At 41.9% G+C, this 23,594-nt stretch overlaps 1 protein-coding gene and 1 pseudogene across 2 annotated transcripts in view; both read left to right on the top strand.

Annotated features, from left to right (window-relative positions):
• The window catches only part of LOC148362011 (uncharacterized), a 45,996-nt gene extending 23,687 nt beyond the window's left edge, over window positions 1–22,309 (top strand). Inside the window, exons 2-7 of one of the 2 annotated variants that reach the window (XM_088342883.1) lie at window positions 7,210–7,370; window positions 20,625–20,807; window positions 21,266–21,413; window positions 21,510–21,559; window positions 21,718–21,839; window positions 21,943–22,309. In XM_088342883.1, coding sequence (XP_088199009.1) covers window positions 7,210–7,370; window positions 20,625–20,807; window positions 21,266–21,413; window positions 21,510–21,559; window positions 21,718–21,839; window positions 21,943–22,036 — 758 coding nt within the window. In that variant the 3' untranslated portion in view covers window positions 22,037–22,309. The remainder of the gene's footprint in view (window positions 1–7,209; window positions 7,371–20,624; window positions 20,808–21,265; window positions 21,414–21,509; window positions 21,560–21,717; window positions 21,840–21,942) is intronic. The other variant, XM_088342884.1, reaches the window with a different exon arrangement.
• Window positions 7,541–11,607, top strand: LOC148362012 (uncharacterized; annotated as a pseudogene).
• Window positions 22,310–23,594: the final 1,285 nt, after the last annotated feature.

A 23,594-nucleotide genomic window follows, 5' to 3' on the forward strand; every position in this document is an offset into this window, starting at 1 on the left:
ACGCCACCTGAGGGCACTCATTAAATCGGTCGCCTTTCTTTTCGAACGGCTCAATGTGTTTCCAATGGTAGCTGCATTGCCACAAAAATGCCACCAGGGGGCTCTCATTCAATTGGCTGCCGTTCATTTAAACGGCTGGAGGTATTTCAGTTGGTAGCTGCATTGCCGCTTAATGCCACCGGAGGGCACTCATTAAATCGGCGGTTGTTCATTTCGAACGGCGGGATGTACTTCCAATGGTAGCTGCATTGCCGCAAAAACACCACCGGAGGGCACTCATTAAATCGGCGGGCGTTCATTTCAAGCGGCGGGATGTACTTCCAATGGTAGCTGCATTGCCGCAAAAACTTCACCGGAGGGCACTCATTAAATCGGTGGCCGGTAATTTCCAACGGCTCAATGTATTTCCAATGGTAGCTGCATTGCTGCAAAAACGCAAACTGAGGGCACTCATTAAATTGGCGGCCGTTCATTTCGAATGGCTGGATGGATTTCCAATGCTAGCTGCATTGCCGCAAAAACGCCACCGGAGGGCACTCATAAATCGGTGGCCGTTCATTTCCAACGGCTGAATGTATTTCCAATGTTAGCTGCATTGCCGCAAAAACGCCACCAAGGGCATTTCTAAATTGGCAGCCGTTCATTTCCAACGGCTCAATGTGTTTCCAACGGTAGCTGCATTGCCGCAAAAAACGCCACCGAGGGGCACTCATTAAATTGGCGGCCGTTCATTTTGAATGGCTGGATATATTTCCTATGGTGGCTGAATTGCTGCAAAAACGCCACCGAGGGCACTCATTGAATTGGCAGGCGTTCATTTCCAACAATTCAATGTATTCCCAATCGTAGCAGCATTGCCGCAAAAACGCCACCGGAGGGAACTCATTAAATTGGCGGCCGTTCATTTCCAACGGCTCAATGTATTTTCAATGGTAGCTGCATTTCCCCAACAACGCCACTGGAGGGCACTCTTTAAGTCAGCGGCCATTCATTTCGAACGGCTGGATGTATTTCCAATGGTAGCTGCATTGCCCCAACAACGCCACCGGAGGGCACTCTTTAAGTCAGCGGCCATTCATTTCGAACAGCTGGATGTATTTCCAATGGTAGATGCATTGCGGCAAAAACGCCACCGAAGGGCATTCATTAAATCGGCAGCCGTTCATTTCGATTGGCTGGATGTATTTTCAATGGTAGCTGCATTGCCGCAAAAACGCCACCGGAGGGTTCTCATTAAATCGGTGGGCCTTCATTTCCAACGGCTGAATGTATTTCCAATGTTAGCTGCATTCCCGCAAAAACGCCACCGAGGGCATTCATTAAATTGGCGGCCGTTCATTTCCAACGGCTCAATGTTTTTCCAATGGTAGCTGCATTGCCGCAAAAACGCCACCAGAGGGCACTCATTAAATCGGCCGCCTTTCATTTCCAAAGGTTCGATGTATTTCCAATGGTAGCTGCATTGCCGCTAAAACGCCACCGGGGGGCAGTCATTAAATCGGCGGCCCTTCATTTTGAATGGCTCGATGTATTTCCAATGCTGGCTGAATTGCCGCAAAAACGCCACCGGAGGGCACTCATTGAATTGGCAGGCGTTCATTTCCAACAATTCAATGTATTTCCGATGGGTAGCTGCATTGCCGCAAAAACGCCACCGGAGGGAACTCATTAAATCGGTGGCCGTTCATTTCCAACGGCTCAATGTATTTTCAATGGTAGCTGCATTGCCCCAACAACGCCACTGGTAGGCACTCTTTAAGTCAGCGGCCATTCATTTCGAACGGCTGGATGTATTTCCAATGGTAGCTGCATTGCCGCAAAAACGCCACCGGAGGGCATTCGTTAAATCGGCAGCCGTTCATTTCGAACGGCTGGATGTATTACCAATGCTAGCTTCATTGCCGCTGTAGGAGAAAATGTAGGTTAGATAATCTTTTAAGTCTTCTTTCGTGATTGAATTAAGTACATCGGAAACCAGCCACGAGGGGGAGCCTTTTATTTCGTCATCCCAAAAGAACTCAGAGAACTCCAGACATAACAATGCTTTTATAGCTTCAGTTTGAGTACAACCCATAAGCGGCCCTAGTCCTCAGTAATCAACAAGGAAGATGCTGTCGTACCCTTATTAGGACATGTTGTTCGCCTCAGTTTGCTCAGAGAGTCCTTGAAGAAGGGCCTTGCAGGTCTCATGCCCTTTTAGGGAAACTCAACTGTCTTGCCAAGGATCTTCTCGAATGATGTCAACATTCCCTCACTACTGTAAGCAATGTAAGCAAGTCTTTCTACATTTCTAAATGTATGCAACTCTATTCTACAAATGCAAGTCTATTTTCCACAACACCGCAAAAATGCCACCGGAGGGCACTCATTAAATCGGCGGCTGTTCATTTCCAACGGCTGGATGTATTTCCAATGGTAGCTGCATTGCCGCAAAAATGCCACCGGAGGGCACTCATTAAATCGGTGGCCGTTAATTTCCAACGGCTCAATGTCTTTCCAATGGTAGATGCATTGCCACAAAAACGCCAACTGAGGGGACACATTAAATCGGTTGCCGTTCATTTCCAACGGCTGGATGTATTTCCAATGGTAGTTGCATTGCCGCAAAAACGCCACCTGGGCGCTGTTCATTTCGAACGGCTTGATGTATTTCCAATGGTAGCTGCATTGCTGCAAAAACGCCACCGGAGGGTACTCATTAAATCGGCGGCTGTTCATTTCCAATGGGCGGATGTATTTCCAATGGTAGCTGCCTTGCTGCAAAAACGCCATCGAGGGCATTCATTAAATAGGCGGCCGTTCATTTCCAACTTCTCATTGTATTTCCAATGGTAGCTGCATTGCTGCAAACACGCAACCGGAGACACTCATTAAATCGGCTGCCGTTCATTTCCAACGGCTCGATGTAGTTCCAATGGGTGCTGCATTGCCCCAAAAACGCCACTGGAGGGAACTCGTTAAATTGGCGACCGTTCATTTCCAATGACTCATTGTATTTCCAATGGTAGCTGCATTGCTGCAAAAACGCAACCGGAGACACTCATTAAATCGGCTGCTGTTCATTTCCAACAGCTTGATGTATTTGTTAGCCCATTTGTAGCAATGACAATAAAGGTATGTTCTATTCTATTCTATTCTATTTCCAATGGTAGTTGCATTGCCGCAAAAAGCGACCGGAGGGATCTCATTAAATCGGCGGCCGTTCATTTCCAACGGCTCGATGTATTTCCAATGCTAAGTGCATTGCTGCAAGAATGCCACCGGAGGGCACTCATTAAATCGGCGGCTGTTCATTTCGAACAGCTGGATGTATTGTAGCTGCATTGCCGCAAAAACGCCACCGGAGGGCACTCATTAAATCAGCGGCCGTTCATTTCGAATGGCTGGATGTATTTCCAACGGTAGCTGCATTGCCGCAAAAATGCCACTGGAGGGCACACCTTTTAATCGGCGGCCGTTCATTTCCAACGGCTGGATGTAGTTCCAATGGTAGTTGCATTGCCGCAAATACGCCACCTGGGCGCTCATTAAATCTGCGGCTGTTCATTTCGAACGGCTTGATGTATTTCCAATGGTAGCTGCATTGCTGCAAAAACGCCACCGGAGGGTACTCATTAAATCGGCGGCTGTTCATTTCCAATGGGCGGATGTATTTCCAATGGTAGCTGCCTTGCTGCAAAAACGCCATCGAGGGCATTCATTAAATAGGCGGCCGTTCATTTCCAACTGCTCATTGTATTTCCAATGGTAGCTGCATTGCTGCAAAAACGCAACCGGAGACACTCATTAAATCGGCTGCCGTTCATTTCCAACGGCTCGATGTAGTTCCAATGGGTGCTGCATTGCCCCAAAAACGCTACTGGAGGGAACTCATTAAATTGGTGACCGTTCATTTCCAATGATTCATTGTATTTCCAATGGTAGCTGCATTGCTGCAAAAACGCAAGCGGAGACATTCATTAAATCGGCTGCCGTTCATTTCCAACAGCTTGATGTATTTCCAATGGTTGTTGCATTGCCGCAAAAAGCGACCGGAGGGATCTCATTAAATCGGCGGCTATTCATTTCCAACGGCTCGATGTATTTCCAATGCTAAGTGCATTGCTGCAAGAATGCCACCGGAGGGCACTCATTAAATCGGCGGCTGTTCATTTCGAACAGCTTGACGTATTTCCAATGGTGGCTTCATTGCCCCAAAAACGCCACCGGAGGGATTTCATTAAATCGGCGGACGTTCATTTCCAACAGCTCATTGTATTTCCATTGGTAGCTGCATTTCCTCAAAAACGCCACCGAGGGCACACATTTATTCGGCGGCCGTTCATTTCCAACGGCACGAAGTATTTCCAATGGTAGTTGCATTGCCCCAAAGACGCCACCGGAGGGCATTCATTAAATCGGTGGCTGTTCATATCCAACGGCTCATTGTATTTCCAATGGTAGCTGCATTGCCGCAAAAACGCCACCGGAGACAGTCATTAAATCGGCTTCCGTTCATTTTCAACGGCTGGATGTATTTCCAATGGTAGCTGCATTGCCGCAAAAACGCCCCCGGAGGGAACTCATTAAATCGGCAGCTGTTCATTTCGAACAGCTTGACGTATTTCCAATGGTGACTTAATTGCCGCAAAAACGCCACCGGTGGGCACTCATTAAATCGGCGGCCGTTCATTTCCAACGGCTCGATGTATTTCCAATGGTAAGTGCATTGCCGCATGAACGCCACCGGAGGGCACTCATTAAATCGGGGGCTGTTCATTTCGAACAGCTCGATGTATTTCCAATGGTAGCTAAATTGCCGCAAGAACGCCACCGGAGGGAACTCATTAAATCGGCGGCTGTTCATTTCGAACAGCTTGACATATTTCCAATGGTGGCTTCATTGCCCCCAAAACGCCACCGGAGAGCACTCATTAAATCGGCGGCGGTTCATTTCCAACGGCACGAAGTATTTCCAATGGTAGTTGCATTCTCCCAAAAACGCCACCGGAGGGCACTCATTAAATCGGTGGCTGTTCATATCCAACGGCTCATTGTATTTCCAATGGTAGCTGCATTGCCGCAAAAACGCCACTGGAGACAGTCATTAAATCGGCTTCCGTTCATTTTCAACGGCTGGATGTATTTCCAATGGTAGCTGCATTGCCGAAAAAACGCCACCGGAGGGCACTCATTAAGTAGGCGGCAGTTGTTGTGCCCAAATCCGACTCCTGTGCAAATTCCTCCCCCCCTTCGCGTGAACGCGCATTCTGCTGCGCTTCCAACAAAAGCGATCGTATTCTATATAAAACGCTTATTAAAACAATAAAGCGAGCTAATTATAACAATTGGGAGATCCTTGTCAATATAACGCGTTTATTTAAACAATAAAGCGCTATTGTATTCTACAAATTGCGTCCGTCAACGCGGATGCAAAAGTTACAATTGTAAATGTACACTTCCGACAAAAGCGATCGTATTCTATATAATACGCTATTTTAAAAAATAAAGTGAGCTAATCATAACAATTGGGAGATCCTAGTCTATATAACGTGTTTATTCAAACAATAAAGTGCGATCGTATTCTACAAAATGCGTTTGTTAACGCAGATGAAAAATTCACCAACGTCAATGTACGCCAGACCTGGGCACTCCGGTCCTGGAGGGCCATATGTTCTGCATGATTTTTGAGGTTTCTCTGATCCAATACAGGGGATTCCAATCACCAGTATCGTTAACGAGCACTTGCTAGCTTGCTAACGAGGTTATAATTTGTATCACCTGAGTTAAAGAAGAGCAAACTTCAAAATCTGGCAGGACGTATGCCCCTCCAGGACCGGAGTGCCCAGGTCTGATATACGCTCACATTTAGGCCAATCCCCTAAAATAGTTTAAAAAAACTGTAGGAGCTAAGAATCACACTATCACAGCAAAGACACTCCGCAATCATTTTGTCTCGGGCTTAAAATGACACAAAGATTTCCCTTTCCATTTCTGAGTTCCGTCCAAAATGTTCCCTTTTTTTTTTGTCCAAGCAATTTGTACTGAAAAAATATTTGACCAAAAAGACCAACATTTAGCACTTTTGAGGTAAAATATTTTATTTAAGTTTATAAGTGCTCCATATGTGTATGTAGATAGATGGATAGACTGGCTGGCTGGCTGGCTGGCTGGCTGGCTGCTAGACAGACAGATAGAAAGACAGACAGATAGAAAGACAGATGGACAGACGGACGGACGGATGGACAGGCACATAGATTGACAGACATATACAAAGATTGACGGACAGACAGACACAAAATAGCCCTTCTAGAGGGACGTGTCCCCGAGCTAGAGCAGTTTAAAAGGAAAATGTTAGGTGCCGCGGACACCACTGCTAGCGTGGGTTGTAGCGAACCTGCTAGTCCGGTTAGCATTAGCCCTAAACGGCATGCTAATCGAGGTTAGCCAATCCAGTCACATAATAAGTTCAGCCCCCTAGCTAGTCCCACTCCACCCCGGTCTACTGGAGCCCGCACCCTAGTTATAGGTGACTCCATCACCCGTAACATAAAGATTAGCACCCCAGCCACGATTATGTGTATATCTGGGGCCAGAGCACCCGACATTGAGGCTAATTTGAGGGAGCTGACATGCAAATCTAGACACCAGGACAGGGCTAGCTACACTGATATAGTCATTCACGTCGGCTCTAATGATACTAAAATGAGGCAATCTGAGATTACAAAGGAAAATATTGCTAGGACCTGTAATCTCGCCAGAAAGATGACTCTGCATCTGTAATTGTCTCTGGCCCCTTGCCTGCGAGAGGCAATGATGAGAGGTTTAGCAGACTAGTCTCACTAAACCGGTGGCTGGCAAGTTTCTGTAGTCAGCAGGGATTTAGGTATGTGGATAACTGGCCTGCTTTCTGGGGCCGACCTGACCTGCTTAGGAGAAACGGCCTTCACCCTAACTGGGAAGGTGCTCTCACTCTTTCTAAAAATATATTACTGTTTAAGCCTTCCATGACAGGGTACACTAGTGCAGGCCAGGTCACAGGTGATGAACCTGAGTGAACCTGTGATCACGGGTGTGGAGTCTGTATTGCTAGGGCTAACTAGCGCTATGCTAGATTCACATAGTTTTTGTAGTTTAGAGCGTTCCATTGCCTGAACCACACACCCTGAACTGTACTGTGTTCAATAGCATCTTCTTCTGTGCTTCTTACCTCTGATTTTCCCTTGTTAGGTGAGGAGGGAGAAGAAATAACATTATTTTCTACCACTAGTCATCCTGCTACTCCACCTGTCAACAATATTCCTGTGGTATGGAATTCGGGCCGCATCTGCCGCCATGCAAAGCACAAGACGCAGGACTGGCAGTATAATCCTGTGGAGGTTACCACCAAGGTAACCATAAGGTTCAAAACTCGGGAAAGTGCTCAGCTCAGTCCACAGTGCTGAAGCTTGGCCTTCTGAATATTAGATCACTAGCCTCCAAAGCTTTACTTGTCAACGACCTTATTAATGAAAACAATCATAAACTTATTGGCCCTTGTGAGACCTGGTTAAAACCAAATGAGTTTGTAGTGTTAAATGAGGCTTCTCCCTCTAACTTTGTCGGAAAGTAAGTTGAAATTTACTCCTGGTACCCCTACTGTTATTAAAACGTTTTAAGCACTTGTTATGAGGTCTTTTATGTCAACACCAATTTATGTAGTTGTTGTGTATCGCCCACCCTGACCATACTTAAATTTTTTGGATGAATTTTCGGAACTGTTAGTAACTTATGCGGACAATGTTGTAATTATTGGTGATTTTAATGTTCACATAAAATCAAATTCACTTGCAAATTCTTTTAAGTCACTGATTGATACATTTGGTTTCAATCAAATAGTTGATGTGCCCACTCATAAAGATGGGAACACTCTAGATCTTGTTCTGACCCGGGGCGTAGTAGCCTCAAATGTTACAGTGTTACCTTATCCTAATGCCATCTCTGATCACGATCTTGTTAAGTGAGAGGTGCTGTTCAATGTTTACAGTAATAAGGAAAATTTAGGTTTTAGCAGTCGCAATATCCGCCCTGCAATGGGATTAACTTTAAAAGAACTATTACCTACGGTAACTGCAGCCTTCCCTTCGTACACTGGGTCTGTTGACTCACTCACAAACAACTTTAATACTGCTTTGGTTAATGTTCTTGTTTCTGTGGCGCCCCTAAGGCATACATTTCGACCTAAGAAGCATACACCTTGGTTTACTGAAGAAACCAGGTCACTCAAACAAGGTTGCAGGAAACTTAAACGAAATTGACGCACTACAAAGCTGGAGGTCTTCCGACTGGCCTGGTGTGACAGCTTGCTGAAATATAAAGTAGCTCTTGCCTCAGCTAAAGCATCGTTTTTCTCTAAGATTATCGTTATACATAAAAGTAATCTGAAATTTTTGTTTGTCACAATTGCGAAACCTTCCAGACAACAACTTAACCCAAATAGCTCTACTTATTCTGCTGATGACTTTATGGAATGTTTTAATAGAAATATTCAACTCATTAGGAATGAAATTTTAAATGTACGCTCTACAACCTCGTCCTACCTCAAAAATGTGGAGGTGTTAAGAAAGGAATGTGTCGGCGGTTGTTTAGAAACATTCTCCAGTTTCAATGATTTGTCCTTTGATAGTCTAACACAGATGGTTAGTAGGGCCAAACAAACTACTTGCCTGCTTGATCCGTTTCCAGTTTCATTGGTGAAGGATCTGTTTGGGATCTTAGGACCATCAGTTTAAAATATTATTAATATATCGCTATCCTTGGGTATTATTCCTTTAGCTTTCAAGTCTGCCGTCATTAAACCCTTGCTTAAGCAACCTAACCTTGATCCAGAAAGCCTAGGTAATTATAGGCCAGTGTCAAATCTGCCATTTTTACTTGAAAAGGTCGTTGCACAGCAGCTAAATGACTTCGTGTCAGAAAATACCCTCTTTTGAACTGGCCAGTCAGCATTTAGGGCAAATCACTCTTCTGAGACAGCCCTGGCTAAAGTAACCAATGATCTCCTTTTAGCAATATATTCCGGTGCCTCATCAATGTTACTGCTACTGGATCTCAGTGCTGCTTTTGATACTGTCGACCACAACATATTGCTTGTTCGTCTGGAATGCATTGGTATCTCAGGAACTGTACTCTGGTGTTTTAGGTCCGACCTGTCAGACAGGATGCAACGTGTTAACTAAGGCAATCTGACCTCTAAACACTCTGATGTCCCCTGTGGAACACCACTTGGTGACATTATCTGCAAGTATAATCTTAGTTTCCATTTCTATGCAGATGGCACTCAACTGTATGTGCCACTGGAGACAACTGGACAGTTAAATTTTCAAAATCTGGAGGCTTGCCTTACTGAGATTCAAAGATGGATGTCACTTATTTTTTTGCGCCTTAACCGAGAAAAAAACTGAAATGTCGATTATTGGTCCAGCTCACTGTTGTGAGTTTTTTTTTCAAACACTGCCCTGAACCTAGACAAATGTAATATCACCCATAGTGACTCGGGTCAAAAATCTAGGTGTTATATTTGATCCTAATCCGTCGTTTCAGTCACACGTGAAAAATATTACTAGAATAGTTTTCTACCACCTCCGTAATATTGCGAAGATTCGTTTGATGCTGTCCAAATCAGATGCAGAGGTTTTAATTCATGCGTTTATTACTTCTCGGCTTGATGACTGTAATGCAGGGGTCGGGAACCTTTTTGACTCAAAGAGCCATAAAAGCAAAAAATATTAATTTTATTTTGGGAAAGAGCCACGCCATATATTATGAGACAAATGTACTAAATTGCTAAACCCGCACCCCAGACAAAAGCTTAGTCTTCAGCACATTTATTTTTGATGATTTGATAAAAATTATGAAAAGAGAATAATGCCAGAGCCCCTGTCCCAAAATCAACAAACATACCACTTGTCTCTTTCTTGCAATTACTCAAGATCGGTTAAACTCCTTTTGACCCTTTTTTTCATATATATTGGTTTCAAAACCAGATGCAAGCAGTTATTGTGTAAAAACGTCACAACATTCTGCAAATAGGGAGCCTGATGAGCTCACTTTTGGCGCAGACAGCGTAGGGCGAGAGATGGGAGGGAGTGCTTGCACTTTTTGCATAGCTCCACCCATCCCTCCCACTCACCCAATCAAATGATTAAGTTCTCTTCCGGTGTTTTAGAGTATTTACAGTTCTGTGGATTCATCATAAGGTATCTGAACACTGAACACAGATTATATAGTGAACTTTTATATAAAGGATTCTTTAGCGTTGTAAAACCAAAACGAGTTTTTTTTCCCCCTTTTTTTGTGTGTTACTTGACTGTAAATTGTAGTGAAAAACGTGCCCTATATATACTGCAAAGTAATATCCTGTTATTTAGCTTTGGTTTGGCTTTGCGTGTATCAGAATAGGATAGACAACTCAAGTTTTAAGCAAGATGGAGAAATTTTGCATGCAATCAAATTTGTCTCTGAGCCACAGATACTCATAGAAAGAGCCATATATGGCTCGTGAGCCATAGGTTGCCGACCCCTGCTGTAATGTATTGCTTTCTGGTCTCCCCATGTCTAGGTTCAGAATGCGGCAGCTAGACTTTTGACTAAGACGAAAAAGTTTGAGCATATTACTCCTGTATTGGCCAACTTACACTGGCTCCCAGTCCACTTAAGATGTGACTTTAAGGTTCTCTTATTAACATACAAATGTTTGCATGGACTTGCACCCTCTTATCTGATTTGATTTCCCCCTATGTTCCTGCACGGAGTCTCCTCTCGGAAAATGCCGGTTTACTTGTGACTCCGAGAGCCAAGAAGTCTGCAGGCTTGAGAGCGTTCTCCATCCGGGCCTCGGTGCTATTGAATGCCCTGCCTCCGGAGATAAGATCTGCAACCTCAATGGAAGTTTTTAAATCAAGGCTTAAGACACACTTCTTTTCCAAAGCTTATGATTGATGCCCACCTCATATTCTGTACTGTCCTGTCTTTTTCCGACTGCCTGGCTGGTGGTGATACGAAGGAGAAGGACGATTTGAGATGAGTCAGTGGACCAGCGTTTGACCTGAAGCATGTCAACGCCTGCATTGACCAGCTGGCAGAGATGGGAAGCTGCGTCGTGGCCGTCATAGACTTTCTGGACTAATTTACAGGCTGGGGGCGTCGTTGCTGTCATGCACTTTCCGGACAAATTTTCAACATGTTACCTAGTGTTTACTATGTTTGTGTACTGTAATGCTAAATCTAATTCACCCTGGTCATCCTGAAAGGGGGATTACCACTTGTGAGGTCCCATCTCAAGGTTTCTCTTTTTCCTCACGCTGAGGTTTTGAGTTGTTCCTTGCCCGCATGTTGGTTTAAGATCAGGTAATTAGTTTTGATTGCTTCAGCAAGGCACGATTACATTGCCAAGTGCTGTAAGCACAGGGCAATGTAGTTGTGCTTGCAACTATTATAATCCTCCGAGATATTATTATTATATCTATCTTCTTCCGCCGACTTTTAACGGGGAACTCCTCCCAGAGCTTTTAGAATACCCCATCGATTCATATATCAAAAATTTCGGCCCGACCGGGACTCTTGTTGTGTGTCTATTCACAGCGATAGGAGTCCCCATCCGGAATAATGGGTTTTGAAATTCTCCCATCCGTAATACATGGGCCCATTCATTTCTATGGGTAGTCATGGAAACGAGGGCTTTTCCAGACGGTAGTCATAGTAAGCAGGGACTGTCCAGGGTGGCCCGACCCAAATTTCCTTTAACCATGGGTAAATGGTGAATTCCAAAGAGTGGATGCTAGCGAGAGGATGCTAACTATGTGCGCCGCTAGCAAAGTGTTGGGCTGGCATAGCCAGCCACAACATTAGCGCAAGCTAGCTGTAAACACTGTTGGTGATCAGTTGCCAGCCCAAGTATTAGCGATGAGAGGTTGATGCTATGCTTACTAATGCTAGCAGTAAAAACTGTTGGTGACAAGTTGGGCTGGCTAAGCCAGCCCAAGTATTCGCTCAAGCTAGCTGTAAACACTGCCAGCAATGGGTTAGGCTGGCACAGCCAGCCCAAGTATTAGCGCAAGCTAGCTGTAAACACTGTCGGCAATGCTAACTTCTTCATAGTAAAATTTTTGGGTAATTTTGGCTACATTTTAACGACTTCATATTTACAACTTATGCTAATGGCCTCATGTTAATGAGTTATGCTAACAGGTACATTTTAAAAAGTGATGCTAACGGCTAAATGCTAACTTTTTCATGCTAAAATTTTTTGGTAAAGGCAATATTTTAATGACTTCATATTTACAAATTATGCCAATGGTCTCATGTTCACTGCAAAAATTGAAAGTATGGACTAGTGTAATTTACTTGAATTCAGTGTATTTATCTGATCACAATTTTTTGGGACTTATTTACTTATTCAGGCTGAAGATAGTTAAGATACTATCACTTGTTTCAAGAAAATTAATATTGTGCCAACTAACTTATATTATTCAAGTAATTGTAAGCAAATGTATCTTAAATTGTCGAAGAGATAGCCTAGAGGCATATTAACAACTCAGCTTAAGGATATTTTTTACTTGTTTCAAGACTCACATCAACTTGTTTTAAGAATGGAACCCAACTCATTGAGATAATGTAAGAATTGATTTTATGAATCATCATATGTATTCATTTACTCAGGTACAATTCAGTGTCGCAGTGTGAATGGTTGTTTGTCTGTTTGTGTTAGCCATGTGATGAGGTGGCGACTCAACCAGGGTGTACCCTGCCTTACGCCCGAGGTAAATGGGATAGGCTCCAGCCCTCCCACCCGTGACCCCGAAAGGGACAAAGCGGTAGAAGATGGGTGGATGGATGGACAATTTAGTGTTCAATATTAAACCTTTTACTCTTGGTACGATGTTTTAAGAATAGACATTAGCCAGTTAAGGTAGCAGGTGTAGCCTTAACTATAAAGCAATGTGGGAAACAATGTCTAGTCTGTAAATGTCACTAAACTTAAACATGATTTTATCAATTTAGTCGACCATTAACAATAACAAAGCATGAACTTTTCTCAAAACACTGTGGGGAATACCTCAACTACTTTAAGTTATAGCTATGGTTACATGTTTGGTAGACGCCTTCATCCAACATGACATACCCATCAAAACACCAATATAATGTTAAAAAAAAAATAATCAGGAGATTTGTGTAAGAGGTCCTTAAGTTTGATTGGCTTGTAGGCACAACAGCACTCATGCAGTTTCCATCTTAATCCCCAGCTCTGCATTTCACCACATGGTTTGTTCACATATTTACATTGTATCCGCTTGGCAGGGGCTAAACACACACAAATATCTTGCCAATCACATGCACAAAGTGGCAACATAGAACGAACATGTTAAAATTGCATAGAATCACATTTAATTCTGCGTCCAAAGTCCGGAGCCAGCTAGGCCTTGCTCATACAGATAGCCCCCACAAACCTCAGTCCAAATATCAAATATATTTAGTGTTTGTCAAAATGTAAACTCATGCATAAATGAGCACAATTTCTGCCGTTCATAATGTGTCATTTTAAACACTCGAATTCAAGAGCACACCAGTTAAGTCATATTTTCTAAAAACGTATATCTTTTCATTAAATGGTGCAAAGTGGTATGCAGTGTAATCAGCTAATTTCTCCAAATCTATGAACTCTGTTGCCAGGGCAGCATTTGGTACAGCGATTTCATAAGACAATAAATCTCGAATGAAATCCAATGTATCATATATTTGATATTCGCAACAAAATAAAGATGAATCTACAACAAAAATATTATTTATCAAACCTAAAAGTAAGAAGCGTGTCTTTTGAATCCGTGATGATGAAAGTATTATTATTTAGTTATTGCGGTTAATGGGGACCAAAACCACCCCCAAAAAATGAAAATCCGCGAAGTAGCGACGCCCCTTCCAAAATGCTTGAAAAAATAAAAATAAAATAATGTATATATTTTTTTATTATTTTATTTTATTATTATTTTTTAGACCTGCAAAGCTCTGAACCTGCGAACGTGGAACCACGAAGTAGCGACGCCCCTTCAAAAATGCTTTAAAAAAAAATATATATATATATATACATATATATATATATATATATATATATATATATATATATATATATATATATATATATATATATATATATGTATATATATAGATATATAGATATATATATATAGATATACACGGGGGGACAGACATCTCACTCGCTCATTCACACCTAGGGACAATTTGGACTGGCCAATTCACCTGAAATGCATGTTTTTGGAATGTGGGAGGAAACCGGAGTGCCCGGAGGAAACCCACGCAAGCAGTGGGAGAATATACAAACTCTGCACAGGAAGTCTGGAGCTGGATTTGAACCCACGCAGGAGGTTCCCATGACTTGCCGCGCATATATATATATATATATATATATATATATATATATATATATATATATGTATACCGTATTTTCCGCACTATAAGGCACGATGTGTTAAGAATAGACATTTAAGCCTTTATTTTTTTTTAAAGCTGACCATGCGCCTTATAATACAGTGCGCCTTATTTATTGATCAATATTAGTTCGCAAAGTCTTGCAACTAACTTGCAGCCGCCAACTAGTTTTCCCCCGAACATCAAGTAGTCCGCGGTGTATGCTGAGATTTATTTACCGGCGTTTCATTGGCTAACCAATGTGTCAATCGTCATTTGAATCGATCACTATTGGCCAAAGTTATTCGGAGGTCAAGGGGCGGATCCTTTTTATCATTTACAGGCTAGCATTGGCTTAAACGGCAAAACAAAGCCTGCAATTGGCCAAAAAAGATGCGTCAATCATCAGTTGAATCGATCACTATTGGCTAAAGTTATTCGGAGGTCAAGAGGCGGATCCTTTTTATCATTTACAGGCTGGCATTGGCTTTCACGGCTGAACAAAGCCTGCATTTGGCCGAAAAAGATGAATTTGTATAGCACGTGGCTGACGGCATACAGAAAGCATTTTTTACTATACTGTATTTGTAAATATTTTATTCTGGATTTACTACATTCACGGATATAAGAGGACCACGGCTGCACATTATCATGAACACAACGACTTCGGTGAGCTACTCCGGCTATATATCTTGTTTCAGACTGAACTAGATTTTTCTGTGATAAGCGGTGCAGATAATGGATGGAATAGAGTGTCTATTTTTAAATTAAACTCAATTCCAAGTGTTTATTGTCATATGCACAGTAAAGTTGCGAGTGAAAAAGAAAATATAAACTAGGGAATGGTTGGCATTTCTTGAATCCCAAGACTTTAACCTTCTGAATGATGGAACGATGCATTTGAGTGACATCGTACGGACACAGCATCCGCACGTGTTCTCGACACGTATTTGCGTCTTTGCAAGCTTTGGGAATATTAAGGGGGTAATAAGTTGGACTGAACTATCTGACTGTTTTGTCCACGTTCCCATTGTAGCGCCTTATAATCGGGTGCGTCTTATGTATCTCAAAAATAGGACCAAAAACTATTTTTTCGGGGTGCACCCTATAACCCGGTGCGCCTTATAGTGCGGAAAATACGGTATATATAAATACAGTGCATCCGGAAAGTATGCACAACGCTTCACTTTTTCCACATTTTGTTATGTTACAGCCTCATTCCAAATTGTATTAATTTAATCTCTTATCTAAAAATTCTACACAAAACTTTTTTTTAAAACTTTTTTTGAATTTTTTAAAAATAGAAATCTCAGAAATCACATTTACATAAGTATTCACAGCCTTTGCCATGAAGCTCAAAATTGAGCTCAGGTGCATCTTTTTTCGACTGATCATCCTTGAGATCTTTCTACAGCTTAATTGGAGTCCACCTGCAGTAAATTCAGTTGATTGGACATGATTTGGAAAGGCACACACCTGTCTATATAAGGTCCCACAGTTGAGTGTGCATGTCAGAGCACAAACACCAAGCATGAAGTCAAAAGAACTGTCTGTAGACCTGCGAGACAGGATTGTCCTGAGGCACAAATCTGGGGAGGGATACAAAAAAAATTCTGATGCTTTGAAGGTCCCAATGAGCACAGTGGCCTCCATTTTTTGTAAATGAAAGACATTTGGAACCACCAGGACTCTTCCTAGAGCTGGCCGGCCTTTCTAAACTGAGCGATCGGGGAAGAAGGGCCTTAGTCAGGGAGGTGACCAAGAACCCGATGGTCACTCTGTCAGAGCTCCAGCGTTCCTCTGTGGAGAGAGGAGAGCCTTCCAGATGGACAACCATCTCTGCAGCAATCCACCAATCAGGCCTGTATGGTAGAGTTGCCAGACGAAAGCCACTCTTTAGTAAAAGAAACATGGAAGCCCGTCTGGAATTTGCCAAAAAGCACCTGAATGACTCTCGGACCATGGGAAACAAAATTGTCTGGTCTGATGAGACAAAGATTGAACTCTTTGGTGTGAATGCCAGGCGCCATGTTTGGAGGAAACCAGGCACCGCTCATCACCAGGCCAATACCATCCCTACAGTGAAGCATGGTGGTGGCAGCATCATGCTGTGGGGATGTTTTTCAGCAGCAGGAACTGGCAGACTAGTCAGGGTAGAAGGAAAAATGAATGCATATAGAGATATTCTGGATGAAAACCTGCTCCAGAGCGCTCTTGACCTCAGGCTGGGGCGAAGGTTCATTTTTCAGCAGGACAACGACCCAAAGCACACAGCCAAGATCTCAAAAGATTGGCTTCAGAACCACTCCGTGAATGTCCTGGAGTGGCCCAGCCAGAGTCCAGACTTGAATCCGATCGAACATCTCTGGAGAGATCTGATAATGGCTGTGCACAAACGTCTCCCATCCAACCTGACTGAGCTTGAGACTGTATTTGCTGCCAAAGGTGGATCAACAAAGTATTAAGCAAAGGCTGTGAATACTTATGTAAATATGATTTCTTAGTTTTTCTATTTTTAATAAATTCAAAAAAAAACTTTTTCACATTGTCATAATGGAGTATTTTGTGTAGAATTTTGAGATAAGAGATTAAATTAATACAATTTGGAATGAGGCTGTAACATAACAAAATGTGGAAAAAGTGAAGCACTGTGAATACTTTCCGGATGCACTGTACATATATGCTTTATATATATAAAGCACGGTGGGGCAGTGGTTAGCGCATGTGCGGCACAGTTCAAGTCATGGGAACCTCCTGCGTGGGTTCAAATCCAGCTCCAGACTTCCTGTGCGGAGTTTGTATGTTCTCCCCCTGCTTGCGTGGGTTTCCTCTGGGGACTCCGTTTTCCTCCCACATTCCAAAAACATGCATTTCATGTGAATTGGTCCAAATTGTCCCTAGGTGTGAAAAGAGCGAGTGAGATGTCTGTCCCCGTGTGCCCTGCGATTGGCTGGCAACCAGTTCAGGGTGACCCCTGCCCACTGCCCGGAGATGGCTGGGATGGGCTCCAGCCCCCCCGCGACCCTAATGAGGATAAGCGGTACGGCTAATGAGATGAGATGAGATATATATATATATATATATATATATATATATATATATATATATATATATACAAATATAATTTGTATTATTTTTTTAGACCCGCGAAGCTCTGAACCCGCGAACGTCAAACCGCGAGTAGTAGTAAGTAAGTAGCGAGGTCCCACTGTACTCTAATCAAATCGAGTTTGGTTGTGTTGATGGTGTCGTCGTCGTTAAGTCACTCAAGGCGCATAAGGTAATCCATAGTAGCGCCAGACTCGCTCGTGGGAGGCTCCGTAGTTCTCCGAAGGAGAGGGGGCTGCAACTGTCCTGTGCCGCCAGGCCTGACGGGGTGCGACCCAAGCAAACCAAGCAGACGAAGCCTCTAAAGTCCTTAGTACGTTCGGACAGGGCGGTGCATGATTTATGGAAGCCCCTTGGGCAGATAGCACAGGTGATTGGGGTGTGGTCGGAGTGAATGGTTCGAAAGCACCACTGGCATTTGGACTGGAGGCCAGGATTGCTCTCGAAGTCGCCCGCCCTAAGAAGAACAGAGAGAGGAGAGTAGAAGAGAGAGAAAGAGAGGGACAGATAGAAAGAGAGAAAGACAGACAGAGTAAAACGCAAAAAGGGGGAAAAGAGAGTGAGAGAGGTGGGGAGAGAGTAGGAAAGAGAGGGATAGAGAAAATGAGAGACAAGAGTGTAAAGGGGGAAGAGAGAAAAGGAGAGACAAAGAAGGAGAGAGGACCAAGAAAGAAAGAAAGAGCGAGTCTGAGTGGACTGAGTTGGATTCGTAAGGCTCCCCCTGGAGAGAGCCCTTCGCAGGACACCACGGGAAGGTTCCTAGTCTTTGTCCTCTGTTGATGGTGTTGCACACGTTAGGTGCTAGTTTCCGCCTTTTTCGCGCTGGAGAATTTTATATCAAAACAATAGGGATGCCATTTTCAATGCAAGTGACTGACCCGTACAGTGTTCTAACTAAAACTGGATAGTCTTTACTTCGAAACACAAATGTAATATTTATAAATGAGAACACTATATTTTTCCCCTGAGATAGTTCATAGATTTTGTTTAATAATTGTATATTGCGTTCCTTTATATGGTTCCGCCCATTTATTCAGACCTACTTGGACTCGCTTATACAACCCCAACGTTCGACGAACTCTTATTTTGACTTCGAGAGAAGTGAAAACACTTTTACAATTAAAAGGTTTGTATTGTCTTAACATTTAACAAGAAACAATGTGATTAAAAATAAAATATTATACTTAACGGTATTTATGCAAAGTTAACGGTTTAAATCAATGATCGTTTTGTAAGGGGTTAGCTCGAGTTTTAAGCTAACCCCTTAAAAAACGGTCGTTGATTTAAACCGTTAACTATGGAATTGAGCTAACCCCTTACAAAATGGTCGTTGATTTAAACTGTTAACTATAATATATAACGTTAAAACTAGTCCACATTACGACAAGAGCCTGTACTAATCTAAGCGACCAGGATTACATGTTACACAGTTTCTCTCTTTGTTCAGCATGAATATAAATTCATATACAGTATCCAGACATGCATATTCTGATTTTGCAAAACATCAGGACTCCATGCAAAACGCAGGGGGCTACACCAGCAAGGGGAAAAAAAGAGACGCCTTGAGTTTGGCATCACAGAGAAAGAAGATGAGGGGGATTTTGACTGCAGCACTTTCACTGTCATTGTCTCCCCAATCTGAAGTAGCACCATCAGCAGCCCAGAAAGTGAAGGGGACCCCCAAGTCATAACCAGCACTCCAGCAAAACAAGCTGATGCTTAGTTTCCGCCTTTTTCGCGCTGGATAATTCCATATCAAAAAAATAGGGATGCCATTTACAATGCAAGTGGCTGACCCGTACAGTGTCCTAACTAAAACTGGATAGTCTTTACTTCGAAACACAAATTTACTATTTATAAATGAGAACACTATATTTTTTCCCTGAGATAGTTCATAGATTTTGTTTAATAATTGTATATTGCGTTCCTTTATATGGTTCCGCCCATTTATTCGGAAATACTTGGACTCGCTCACACTACCTCAACGTTCGACGAACTCCATTCGGTATTTTGACTTGGAGAGAAGTGAAAATACTTTTACAATTAAAAGGTTTGTATTGTCTTAACATTTAACAAGAAACAATGTGATTAAAAGTAAAATATGATTCTTAACGGTATTTATGCGTAGTTAACGGTTTAAATCAATGACCATTTTGTAAGGGGTGAGCTCAAGTTTTAAGCTAACCCCTTAATAAACGGTCGTTGATTTAAACCGTTAACTATGGAATTGAGCTAACCCCTTACAAAATGGTCGTTGATTTAAACTGTTAACTATAATATATAACGTTAAAACTAGTCAACATTACGACAAGAGCCCTGTACTAATCTAAGCGACCAGGATTACATGTTACACAGTTTCTCTCTTTGTTCAGCATGAACATAAATTCATATACAGTATCCACACATGCATATCCTGCTTTTGCAAAACATCAGGACTCCACGCAAAACGCAAGGGGCTACACCGGCAAGGGGAAAAAAAGAGACGCCTTGAGTTTGGCGCCACAGAGAAAAGATGAGGGGGATTTTGACTCCAGCATTTTCACTTTCATTGTCTCCCCAAGCTGCAGTAGCACCATCAGCAGCCCAGAAAGTGAAGGGGACCCCCAAGTCATAACCAGCACTCCAGCAAAACAAGCTGATGCTCTCTGTAATTTTATAAAACAAAATGTAGCATTCACAATGGAGTAGACCCATTCATTGAAATTACACAAAATACAAGATAAATCAGCACTGCACATAGTTCTACTTCTTTTAGGAGGGCACAGACAACATCTCCAGCTTTTATTGAAATTTTCAACTGGTGGGCTGAACAGAAACAAGAAAAAGCAGAAAAGGACAAGGCCAGGCACCACAAAACTCTCATAAATACTATTGTTTTACAGGGGGGTGAAAATGTTGACCTTGTAATGTTTGCCTTTTCCTGTTTCTAATCAAGTAATATTAATGAATGTCTTCATTAGCTGTAGTGGACATTTTGTCTTTGTTCCAGTAGAAACAATAGCATGAATAACATTAGCAAGAAGCAAATAATTTTGACCTCAACTGTGTTGTGATATTTTCTTTTACCTTTTTAGAATGTAGGCAGGACAGCCGCATGGCCATATCGCAATACCAAACAGAACAGAGCTGATGTGGCACAACTTCTTGACCTTGAGTTTGAGGGGAAGAGGGCCTTCATTGATTCGGACACAATAAGGGAACAAGACAGACCGGCAAAAATATTGAAGGCATATCCATGCTTTCGAGATATTGATCATGTAAGTATGATCACAATTCACACTTTGATTCAGTTGAACAGTGAAATTGTTCTTTTGAACATTGGGTGCATACTGCTTTGATACATTAAATAGCTGTTTCAGACCCCATTTCCATGCAGGAAAACCTTTCATGTATTTTCTCTGAAAAATGAAAATGAGCAATCTGGTTTTATTTCTGCATGTAGACAGGGAAAACAGCATTTATGCATTGTGGTGTGATTTTTCCTTCTTTAGAATATCTGATAGTCCATCTGTTTCGCATGTTATTTGCAACACACCTGTCTATTAGCGTTTTATCATCAGTGTGAATAGAATTATTTTCACAAATGGAGGAGGGGAAGGGGAACATAGTTTTTCAGAATACCTCTCTACATATAATTGTTGTTTTCAAGTGATGCTTTAACTACTATGTGTTGGATATTTCCATACAACACTTCTTTGTGTCTTCCCCACCAAAGGTTCTTGATGAACTAAGACGAATAATAGACAACAACAACTCCAACTACGTGCAAGAGCTGAGGGAGCGGTGGCTCGAATTCAAATCTAGATTATGCCTCTATGGGGTTTACAAGAGGGCAATGAAACCTCCAATGTCACTTTCAGCTGGTAAGAACAGCCAACATAATACCAATAGAATCTGTATCCTTGTTTGTTTCTGTATACTGAGAGACAAATATTTGATTTGATTTTTTTTTTTTTTAGAAGAGCAAGCAATAAACCTCTTGACCATGCTGCTCATTCATGTTCTTCTGGTAAGTCACAAACTTTTACATAAGTGCATACTAAACTTTCTCAAATATGGCTGCTCCTTTTGTTGGTCCTCTATTCTGTTCATACTAAATTGTCATGTTTAGTCGGGGAATGGAGGGATGTGATTGCTGTCCTACTGATGTTGTGTTTTTCTGTTAAGCCCACAGAGGACCCCGAGACGTTCCTGAACAGAAGGCCACTCACCACACCACTCCTTTTGGTGGATGAAAATCTCGACTCCTTTCTCTGCCTTGGAACCGAAGCAATCCCATCACCCAAAAGGTACCTAGGGGATGCAGTATTCTACATAATTGCATACTATTATGTATTAAATATGACCTACCCTAAATGTGTGGCCTCTGTTCTTTCCCTTCTACAAACTGAGGTCCTGGGGGACTCAATCCATGACAAAGATGCCACACCAGCTTTCAAACGAGCAAGAAGTGATTGGATGGCCTTTTTTGCATAACTTTGTATAATGCTGCCTCCCCTCGGGAACACACCCACACACCCATCCATGGACGTACTTTGAGAACTTTTTCTGTTATAAACATTTGTGACCCCTTACGCTTTGGCCTCTCAGTCTCCCTGTAAGTGTGTGTTTTAATTGCCTTGTTTTGAGTTTAAGCATTGATTTAAAAAAAACAACCCAACTGATGTTCTTAAAATTAGACAAAAAAGAATGTTTGCAGTTCTCTTTTAGAAATTGGTAACTTGCACTCTATATTCTGTAGGCAAAAAAATGTGTTGTCTGTTTGGCAGTTCACTGATACATGTGTAAGTGATAACTTTGATTTAGATTCAGATTCAGATCTACTTTATTGTCATTCTAGTACACGTGTATACAGAACGAAATGTCGATGCATCTGACCCCCACAGATTTACAGTTCGCCAACAAACGTTTCAAGATCTTGTCAAGAAAATGAGTATTTTTGTTACTGGTATGTCAATTGTGTTTTGTGATAATGACAAAGGTTTGTGGTTTGCCAATAAAATGGTAATTTTCACATTAAAACTATTTTTGCATTTGTATAGTATATCGAAACGTAGAGAATTTCTTGAAACAAGACTTCCTCGCCTAAGATTTTTATTACTTATTACAAGCAAATGTATCTTGTTTTTGACCCATTTTCTAATTTATTTTCAACTTAATACAAGAATATTGATCTTGTTGTAACCTTCATGCTAACTACTTTTGAGCAATCCTGGCTTAAACCCAGTTTGTTTCTAAACAATAATTCTCCAAAACAAGCACAAATATCTTAAAATGAGACAAAAAAAAAACTTGACAAGTACACTTAATAGTATTACTGCATATAATAACATTTTTAGGTATCTTATTTTCTTTTTTTTTTTTTCTTGTTTCAAGAAAACTTTATGAGTCGGATTTTCTTGCTGCACTGGCAGATAATTTTGCTTGAAACAAGTAAATTTCCTGCAATAGTGGCTAGATTTTCTTGTTTTTTTAGAGGCAGTTTTTGCAGTGTTGACGAGTTATGTTAATGGGTAACTGCTAAAGAGTGATTCTAACGGCTAAATGCTAACTTCATGCAAAAAGATTTTGGTAATGGCAATATTGTAACGAATTAATATTTAAAAATTATGCCAATGGCCTCATTTGATGAGTTATGTTAACGGATACATGCTAAAAAGTGATGCTAAAGGCTAAATGCTAACTTCTTCATGCTGCAAAATTATTCTAATGCTAACATGCTAACGACTCAGCAAATTGAATGGGCTCAATGCATTCCGGATGGGCCAATTAAAATCGAACGGCCCATTCTATTTGAACATGTATATTTCAAAAGTTTTTAAAGTGTAATAACAGTGTTATTACTATGGTTTTTACCATGAATGTGTTTTTTAGACCTCCACAAGGCATATCCTTGTTGCTAACGGTTGTGGGCCCATCTCAAATGAACTTGCCAGTACCGGTGTGGGGGGGCAGAGTCCCCCCACATAACCAAGTAAAAAATAACAGAAACATCTCTCTGAGCTAAAAACTTTATGCTAACTCATAATGCTAACAACCGGGGT

Source organism: Urocampus carinirostris, chromosome 8, assembly GCF_059441175.1.
Source record: "Urocampus carinirostris isolate Australia breed hairy pipefish chromosome 8, RoL_Ucar_1.0, whole genome shotgun sequence".
NCBI lineage: Eukaryota > Metazoa > Chordata > Actinopteri > Syngnathiformes > Syngnathidae > Urocampus > Urocampus carinirostris.